General features: G+C 46.9%; 1 protein-coding gene across 3 annotated transcripts in view; it reads right to left on the bottom strand.

Moving 5' to 3' along the window:
• The window catches only part of LOC119574145 (tyrosine-protein phosphatase non-receptor type 9-like), a 194,289-nt gene that overhangs the window by 90,125 nt on the left and 94,040 nt on the right, over nucleotides 1-10,124 (bottom strand). The window contains exon 2 of one of the 3 annotated variants that reach the window (XM_037921236.1): nucleotides 5,196-5,225. In XM_037921236.1, coding sequence (XP_037777164.1) covers nucleotides 5,196-5,225 — 30 coding nt within the window. Of the gene's footprint in view, nucleotides 1-2,681; nucleotides 2,934-5,195; nucleotides 5,226-8,306; nucleotides 8,945-10,124 lie in introns of those variants that run through there. The other 2 variants (XM_037921234.1, XM_037921239.1) reach the window with 2 other exon arrangements.

Genomic DNA, 10,124 nt, shown 5'->3' with positions numbered 1-10,124 from the left:
CCTCTCTGTCTCCCCTTCCTCCTGTCCCTTTCTTCGGGTTCCCCTTTCTCTCTCTGTCTCCCCTTCTCTCTCTGTCTCCCCTTCTCTCTCTGTCCCTCCCCTTCTCTTCTTCCTCTCTTTCTCTTTCTCTTTCTCTTTCTCTTTCTCTTTCTCTTTCTCTTTCTCTTTCTCTTTCTCTTTCTCTTTCTCTCTCTCCCTCACTCGAAACACAAATCAATCACTGAAAAAACATATAAAAACTATCATGTTCCTTCCGACCCCCCCCAAAAAAAAATATATATATATTCAAAATCGGAAATATCGTCCCGTTCTCTATCGCCTATTTACGAATACACGAAAGAAGAAATTCCGAAACTGCATGAAAAAAATAAATCAATAAAATAATAAATAAATAAATAAATAAATAAATAAATAAATAAATAAACAAACACACACAATAAAAAAAGAAAGAAGGAAAAGAAAGACAAATCGAAACACGCAAGCAAGCGAGCCAAAGCAGGCGACCGGCCAATCAATCCAGCGGCCACGAAGAAAAAACACACAAGCAATCATGCACGCAAGCAAACACAATTAATAAGACAAGGGCAGGCGGGCTCGGGGGCAAGAGGCAGGACCCGGGCGACAGGCAAGCAGCCCCTCCTGAGGCTTCCGCTAGAGGTCAAGGACAGTGCCCCCCCCCCCAGGTTCTCCTATCATTCTTCCTCCTCTCCTCTCTTCTCTTCTCTTTTCTCCTCTTCCTTTCTCTTCTTTCCCCTCCTTTTCCCGTCATCTTCCTTCTTTTCTCGTCCTCTTTTCTCTCCTCTCCTCTCCCCTACTCCCCTCCCCTCTCCCCTTCCTTCCTTCCTTCCTCCCTCACTTCCCTACTCACTCTCCTCTCCCATCCTCTCCTCCCCCCCCTACACCCCTAGCCTGGTTAAGTCCACGCTTAACAGCCGAGCGACACGGAACAGACGCATTCACCTACACATGTCTGACACCGCCACGACAGCCTATGTCTTTGCATGGTCTGCCTGCAAGCACGCCAGTCTGCTACCTGCCTGCCTGCTTGTACGCCAATCCTCTCGCCTGCTTTGCTTAAGTGAGGGTTCATCCTCCCTGCTCGGCCTTTTCCCTGCTTGCTCTTGCCCCTGCTTGGCCTTTTCCCTGCTTGCTCTTGGACCTGCTTTCTCTTGCCTCTGTTCCAACTTCGTAGTAACGACAACCTCATGTCTTCCCGCTGATGTCCTTCTGTGCCCCCCCCCCCCCCATCTGCTGAACTGCTTAGACCTACCCTAACCTTCCCCGCCTACCCTGACTTCCCTCATCTACTCTAACCTCCCTCATCCTACCCTAACCCTTTCCCCTGCCTCCCCTAACCTATTTTATTTAACGGGCCTGCTAAAACGACCAACGCGCCCAGTGCCAGCGCGCCCAGTGCCCACCCGCCCCCCTCTTCGCGGCTTTTCGACCGACCGGCACAGGGAGGGCATCGATGACGTCGAAATACACTTCAGTGGAAACGAATCGACCCAAACGACCTTCGAGGCGAGGGTTTATATTCATGACGTCATTGTTAAAGAGAGAGAGGGAGAGTGGGAGAGTGGGAGAGAGGGAGGGAGAGTGGGAGAGAGGGGGGGGGGGGGGGGAACGAGGGAGGGAGGGAGGGAGGGAGGGAGGGAGGGAGGGAGGGAGGGAGAGAGGGAGAGAGGGAGAGAGGGAGAGAGGGAGGAACGAGGGAGGGAGGGACCGAGGGGCAAGGGTGCCACGTCACCAATCTGCATCAGAAGCTAATCACGGAGTCAATGGCCACCAAGTGGAAAAGGTCACACGCGCGACGGACCAACGAGGGCAAAGGTCAAACTACTAGGGTGTCTTCGCACGGCTGGAGAGGCGACGCCGGCCGCGGCCCCTTCCCCTGTGTGCGTGGCTGTGTGTCTATAGGTCTGTCTGTCTCTGTGTTGGTCTGTGTCTGTGTCGGTCTGTGTGTGTCTTAGTGTCTGTCTGTCTGTGTCTTAGTGTTTGTTTGTCTGTCTGACTGTCTGCATATATTTGTTTATCTGTCTGTCTGTCTGTCTGTCTGTCTGTCTGCCTGCCTGCCTGCCTGTCGTCTAACTGTCTGTATAAAATTTATCTGTTTATCTATCTGACTGCCTGTATATGTCTCTTTGTCTGTCTGTCTGGGCTGGGTGACGTCACACGTTCCTTATCTTGTGACGTCATACCGTAAACAACCACAATGTATCCTCGGTGTAAATATTACCTAAATGATGCTGATATGAAAAGATAAAAAATAGTGTAAGAAGAACAGAGTTGACAATCTGCGAATTTGCGAATAACATTTTTTTTAGAATAGAAATTCGGTGAGACTGCAAAGTAAGGACGTATTCAACAGAAAAAAAGTTAAAATTATCATCAAAATTATTATTAATCTTTATTAATTTTTCAACACAAGATCTAGAAAATGGACTAAGAGAGGAACACAAATTAAAAAATTAAATAAATAAATAAAATAACGAGGCAATGCCCATCAAAACCTTTAATTACATTAAGACGTCACAGATCGCAACAACAACAAGAACAACAACAAAAACAACAGCAACAAGAAGAACAACAATAATAACAACAATGATAAATAAAACAGAAAAACGACTTATCAGTTCAATTTCGGAGAAAGAAGAAACCCCGCGCAGCCCAGCTCTTACCTTCCCGAACAGCCGACCCAACCGGCAGTCCGGCGTCGCCTCGCAACATCCTCCTCCCTCCTCAATCGCCGTCCTCGATGCACCACCGTCACCACCACTCACCACCGCAACTCATCACCGCCGGCCCTGACAAGACACCGAGGGAGGCCCAGCAGGCTCATCACCACCCGAAAAGAGGAAATGCCAAAATCCAGAAAAACAAGGCGCACAGAGAAACGCCGACCCGGGAGCGACTGGCCACTACAATCGCGGCAACGAGATAGGCGGGGACTCAATCTTATCGTCTCGTCGTGTTATCGGCGGGTCTTATCTCCCGCTCTGCGTCTCCATTAGTCCGTTCTCAGAATTACCCATCTCTCGCTCTCTCTCTCGCTCTCTCGTTGTCTCTCTTATTTCTCTCTCTCGCTCTCTCGTTGTCTCTCTTATTTCTCTCTCTCTCTCTCTCTCTCTCTCTCTTTTCTCTCTTTTCTCTCTCTTTTCTCTCTCTCTCTCCTCTCTCTCACTCACTCACTCACTCACTCACTCACTCACTCACTCACTCACTCACTCACTCACTCACTCACTCACTCACTCACTCACTCACTCACTCTCTCTTCCCATTCTCATTTTCCTCTCCCTTTATTTCCCAAATCCTTTCTCTCCTCGCCTCCCTTCCTTCTCTCCTCCCCCCTTCCCTCCCTCTTTCTCCTCCCTCCTTTCTCCTATTCCCCTTTTCCTCCGCCTTAAAAATCTCCAAACGCAAGAAGAACGCACATGACCCAATTATCAAACAAAAACAAACAAACAAAAACAAACAAATAAAAGCCAAGGACATCTACACCGCATGTCCCCCATGTTGCTCAAATCGCATGTTGCTTCCTCATAAACTGCGCAGAGCCTGACATTATCATCTTAATCCACGATTTTTCGGTCATGTCTAAGAAGCAGGACAGGGGGAGGGGGGTGGGGGTGGGGAGGGGGGGATGACAGCAAAAAATAAACAATAATACGAAAATAAAATAAACAAATAAACAAACAAATAAAAAAATAAACAATAAAATAAAATAAAATAAATAAATAAATAAATAAACAAAAGTAAAACAAATAATAAGATGCTAAAGAGTAAACAGTAAATGCAAATATAATGCAGCGGTGTGTGCGTGATGATGAAGATGATGAAGATGAAGATGAAGAAGATGAAGATGAAGATGAAGATGATGATGATGATGAAGATGATGATGAAGATGATGATGAAGATGAAGAAGATGATGATGATGAAGATGAAGATAGATGATGATAGATGATGATGATGATGAAGATGAAGATGAAGATGAGAGATGAGAATGATGATGATGATGAAGATGAAGATGAAGAGATGATGAAGATGAAGATGAAGATGATGAAGATGAAGATGATGAAGATGAAGATGAAGAAGATGAAGATGAAGATGAAGATGAAGATGATGATGAAGATGAAGATGAAGATGAAGATGATGATGACGATGACGACGGTGATGATGATAGTGGTAGTGATGGTGAAGGAGGTGGAGGTGGAGGTGGAGAAGTTAGTGGTGGTGATGGTGGTGATAATGACGATGATGATAGGTATTGATGGAGAAAGTGAAGGAGGTGGTGGTGGTGGTGGTGGTGGTGGTGGTGGTGGTGGTGGTGGTGGTGGTGGTGGTGGTGGTGGTGGTGGTGGTGGTGGTGGTGGTGAAGGTGAAGGTGGTGATAATGACTATGACGGTGACGATGACGATAGTGATAGTGCCGGTGAAGGTGGTGATGGCGATGAAGGGGTGACCACAACGGTGGTATTCGGTGGAGGTGACGACGACGATAGTTATGCTCATAATGATGATAATGGCGGCGGCGGCGGCGGCGGCGAGGGTGTCAAAATTGTCGGCGCACAAACCACACGAATCAAAATCATGCAACTTCCACGTCACATGCTGCCGTCTCCGCTACATCATGCAAAGTGGTGGCGTCAGTCTTCTCATGCGAGGAAGAGAAGGAGAAAGGGAGGGAGGGAGCAAAGGAAAGTGAGGAGGGAAAAGGGAAGGGAGAAGAGAGGAAGGAAAGCTGAGGGAAAGGGAAAGGGAAAGGGGAAGGGGGAAAAGAAAGAGAGAGGGAGAGAGGGAGAGAGGGAGAGAGGGGGAGAGAGAGAGAGAGAGAGAGAGAGAGAGAGAGAGAGAGAGAGAGAGAGAGAATGAGAGAGAGAATGAGAGAGAGAGAGAGAGAGAGAGAGAATGAGAGAGAGAATGAGAGAGAGGGAGGAAGAGAGGGAGGGAGGGAGGGAGGGGAGGGAGGGAGGGAGGGAGGGAGGGAGGGAGGGAGGGAGGGCGGGAGGGGAGGGTAAAGTTGGAGAGGAGGAAAGAAGGGAAAAAGACGCAGCATATGGAAAAACGGAGAAAGAGGGGAGAGATCCAGAAAGGAGAAAGGAAGCCAGAGAGAGAGAGAGGGAGATACAAACTCTTCAAACACAAAAATGAAAAAAAGAATGCAAGGGTGCTTATATCTCAAAATCAATAAATACCTTGTGTTTTGGGTCTGCTTGGTGACTCACCTGCAGATAAAAAGAGATTATTAGCATCGCATTACCTTTATACGATATACGGCTTAGCGCACTAAGCCCCCCACACACGTACTGCGCATAAGAAGCAAAGGGAGGAAGGGAAGGGGAAGGGGAGGGGGATGACGAAGGGGAAGGGGAAGGGGAAGGGGAAGGGAAGGGAAAAGGATGAGAAGGGAAGGGGAATAGGGAAGGGATAAGAAAAACAGAGGGAGGGGCAGGGGAAAGGGGAGGGGATAGGGAGGAAGGGGAAGGGAAAAGGTAGGATAAGGGGCAGGGGGGAGGGAAAGGGGGAAGAGGAAAGGTAATGGGGAAGAGCAGAGGAAAGGGGAAGAAGAAAAGGCGAGGACAAGGGATGGAAAGGAGGAAGAGGAAAGGGAGAATGGGGTTCCGGGAAAGGGGAGAGGAAAAGCGAAGGAGGAAGGAGAAATGAAAAAGGAGGAAAGAGAAAGGGAACACAGAGACGAAGGGGAAGGAGAGGGGAGAGAGGAGAAGAGAGGGGTGAGGGAAGCACTTCACTTTCGCGTCTCAATTTCACCCAAATGTGCTGAAATCTCTTGCCTAAGCCGGAATTTTTTTTTTCTTTCATCACGCGTCGTTCATCACAAGTCACCACACGGTCATCATAATCGCTCATCATTAACACAGAAAAGAGAGAAAAAAATCACCACTCCAAAAAAGATATCCAAATTTTAATGAACGTATCTAAAAAAATATTATCTACTTATCTATCTATCTATCTATCTATCTATCTATCTATCTATCTATCTATCTATCTATATATATATATATAAACAAGTAATCTGCAAACACGAGGTACAAAAGATTAAACAACAAACAACTTATAAATATAAAAATGAAATATATAAAAACCACAAATATAAAAGAGGAAAGGGAGAGAAAGGAATAAAAGAGAGAAGCGCATTTTCAATAAATCTAGTTTTTGCATTGCGGGTTTTTCTACCATAGCATCAACACAGAAGAGTATTTTACCACTCATAAAATATAAATAAAATATACAAATATATGAACAAATAAAATACATAAATATACAAATGAGAAAAACATAAATACACAAATAAATAAATAAAAACTATCATACAAATAACAGACAATTAAATAAATTAATAAGAATATAAATAACAAACAAATGAATAAATGTAATGTTAAATAAATAAACAAATAATATAAATAAATAAACAGGCAAAAATATAAAAAAACAAATCAACAAGTGAGTGAGTGAGCGTGTGTGTGTGTGCGTGTGTGTGTGTGTGTGTGTGTGTGTGTGTGTGTGTGTGTGTGTGTGTGTGTGTGTGTGTGTGTGTGTGTGTGTGTGTGTGTGTGTGTGTGTGCGTGTGTGTGTGTGTGTGTGTGTGTGTGCGTGTGTGTGTGCGTGTGTGTGTGTGTGTGTGTCTGTGTGTGTGCGTGTGCTTGTGTGTGTGCGCGTGTGTGTGCGTGCGTGTATGGGTAGCATGGTTTGCACGGTCCCGGGTGCAACTTTTACATCATTTAAAACGCCCGCTTTTAATCCGAAATTTCCCATTCCACCCGCGGTATCCCAACGCCAGTAATCAAGCGAGGTTGGGAAAACACACACGGCGATGGAAAATAAATTGAAAACACTGAGTGTATGTGTGTGTGGGGGGGGGGGGGAGCGCTATAGGCTCAAATCACAACGTTGCTCTGATCGCATCCACACCCGCCATGCAACAGCAGCAGACACACCCACACACACACACACCACACACACCACACACACACACACACACACACACACAATACACATACCATACACATACCATACACACAAACACAAACCTCTCTCTCTCTCTCTCTCTCTCTCTCTCTCTCTCTCTCTCTCTCTCTCTCTCTCTCTCTCTCTCTCTCTCTCTCTCTCTCTCACTCATCTATAGACACCAATCTCTGCATTTGCTATTCGTAGATAAATCCAGCCCAATTTCTATTTTTTCGGCCCGGGACCATAATTCAAGCGACGCACTTTATCAAACGATGCCGGAATTAATGGACGCTTAATCGGTTTTAATATACATATAAAAAAATGAATTAGTATCCCCCACCTCTCCAATTACCGCGCATTTCCAATAACCAATAAGAGAAGTGAAGTGAAGTGGAAAGAAGAGAAGAGAAGAGAAGAGAAGAGGAGAGGAGAGAAGAGAAAAGAGAGAGAGAAGAGAATAGAGAGAGAAGAGAGACAGAGACAGAGACAGAGACAGAGAAGAGAAGAGAAGTGAAGAGAAGAGAAGTGAAGTGAGAGAAGAGAGACAGAGAGAGAAGAGAAGAGAAGAGAAGAGAGACAGAGAGAGAAGAGAAGAGAAGAGAAGAGAAGAGAAGAGAAGAGAAGAGAAGAGAAGAGAGAAGAGAGAGAAGAGAAGAGAAGAGAAGAGAAGAGAAGGGAAGAGAAGAGAAGAGAAAATACAAGAGAGAAAGAGAAGAGACAAGAGAAATAACAGGCGTTGGCCATGTCACCAAAAAAAAAGGGGGGGGGCCTGCTTTACACCCTAACAATTAAGCTGAACACCATTAAAACGGCGTCTCTGTCCGGGGTCTCCATACCGAATTTAATCAAGTTAGGCCATGATAACACAACGTAATATTACTGTTGTTCGCGCGAATCACAGACTATCGAAAAAATAGCGAACTTCTAAAGACAAAATATATCGATCACTCAAAGTCCATGCCTTGTTACAGACAAAGGGATACACACACGTAAACATAAACAAAGACAGCCAGACTTATGCAGACTTAAAGACACACACGCAGACGCAACTACAGATGCAGATGCAGACATTCGCGTGTTTGGATTCACGCCCCCTTCAACCTATGAAAAATCTTAAAAACCTAAGACCATAAAAAAAAAAATAATAAAAATAAATAAATAAATAAATAAATAAATAAATAAATAAATAAATAAATAAATAAATATAAGTAAACAAACAAATAATAAAAAATACACAAGTGTTTCTCCCCAACAGGAAAACAACCCTTAGCCCCGCCGCGTCTGGCGCCGAGACCCGGGGGAGAAACGGGGGAAGCCATGGGCGTTCCCGGCCGTACCTCCGTCATCCTGTTGCTCCTGTTGAGCCTCATCTCGACGCCGCTGCGGCCCCTTCCTCCTCCTCCAACTCCTCCTCCTCCTACTGCTTCCTTTCGGCGCTCCGCGTGTCTGCGCGAGAGGATGCTCTCTCTTATCTTCATCTGTTGCTTTGTATATGGTGGGCGATATCAAATAATCCTTCTGCTTCTAAGTCTTTTCTCCAAGTCCCACTCAAAGGTCGCACTCGAAGGGAGTCATTCTCAAGTCAGTGAGGACGCCGAGGCTCGCTTTAAATCCCCTCTGCCATATTCACTCGGCTGTCACCACTTGCAAACACGAATCAAAACGGCACCATCAAGAGTTACAATTGAAATAGAAATCGGCTTCTGATATCTCGCATTGAAGATAGAAAGGAAAAAAAAAACACTACACTCCTAACCACTGCACTCGTTCGCTCACGCAGCATGTATCATCATGCGCACTCTGTGACACCCTCTCGCCCCGTGCATGATAGGTATTATCACCAACGCGATTAGATAAGAGGACCCGAAGACCACGGTTCTGAAGGGTGGCAGAAGGCGGCCGACCGGGCGGACGGGCGGACGGGCGAGCAGGGCGGTAGCTGGCTGGGTTGCGGGGCTGGCTGGCTGGGCTGGCTGTTGGCAGTGAAGCTGTGCCACAACCGCCGTCGCCGGAAACTGCACCACGAGTGTCAGATAACCGGGCCAAGTGACGCCTTCCGGTGAAAAACACCCAAACACGCGCTTATTACCCTATTGCATCGGCTCTCCCGCCGCAGCCCGCCAATAGTGGGGCTCCCTCGGGCGACTCTCCGCGCTAAGGGGGACCGGGCGGCACGAACGCACTGAGACCTGGGGCACATGTGCAAGCGGGGAACCACGCACGAACACGCACTTGGGGGCACGTGTACTCCCACTTACGAAGAGGAGGGGGAGGGGGAGGAGGAGGGGGAGGGGGAGAGGGGAGAGAGAGAGAGAGAGAGAGAGAGAGGAGAGAGAGAGTGGAGAGAGAGAGAGAGGGAGAGGGAGAGGGAGAGGGAGAGAGGAGAGGAGAGGGAGAGAGGTAAAGAGAGAGAGAGAGGTAAAGAGAGAGAGAGTAAGAGAGAGAGAGAGAGAGAGAGAGAGAGAGAGAGGAGAGAGAGGGAGAGAGAGAGGAAGAGAGAGAGACTTAGAGAGAGAGAGAGAGAGGAGAAGAGAGAAGAGAGAGAAGAGAGAGAGAGGAGAGAGAGAAGAGAGAAGAGACAGAGAGAAGAGAAGAGAGAGAGGAAGAGAGAAAGAGAGAAGGAAGAAGAGGGAGAAAGAGAGAGAGAGAGAGAAAGAAAAAGAGAGAGAAGAAATGAGGACAGAGAAAAAAGAGAAAGAGAACAGAAAAAAGAAGAAAAAACAAAGACAGAAAAGACAGACAGAGGAGGAAGCAGAAAAAGAGAGAGAGAAGGACGACCCGCCCATGCCTCAGATATCCGGGCAGCATTCTTGGTAAATGCCTATGATAACCAAAGCGTGAGAGGAGCGCCCTAACGGGATGTGAACCAGCAATTCCTAAGCGAGCCAAGCCGGGCCGCCCACAAAATCTCTTCTTGATGAATGCGAGATTAACTCTCATTCACCCCTCCCCTCCACTCCCCCCTGCCTTCCTCCCCTCCCCTCCGCACCTACCCCACCCCACCCCTCCCTTCCCTTCCCCTCCCTTCTCTTCTCTTCTCTTCTCCTCCCCTCCCTTCCCCTCCCTCCCCCTCCCCTGAACTATGCCCTCGACCTTAATTCCCCAATCTATTCTTTTATTCAGTCACCTACTTCTTCACTTTTTAATCCATTCAT

The sequence above is a fragment of the Penaeus monodon genome, chromosome 6 (assembly GCF_015228065.2).
Source record: "Penaeus monodon isolate SGIC_2016 chromosome 6, NSTDA_Pmon_1, whole genome shotgun sequence".
In the NCBI taxonomy this organism is placed as follows: Eukaryota; Metazoa; Arthropoda; class Malacostraca; order Decapoda; family Penaeidae; genus Penaeus; species Penaeus monodon.
This window is presented reverse-complemented; position numbering and strand designations above follow the sequence as displayed.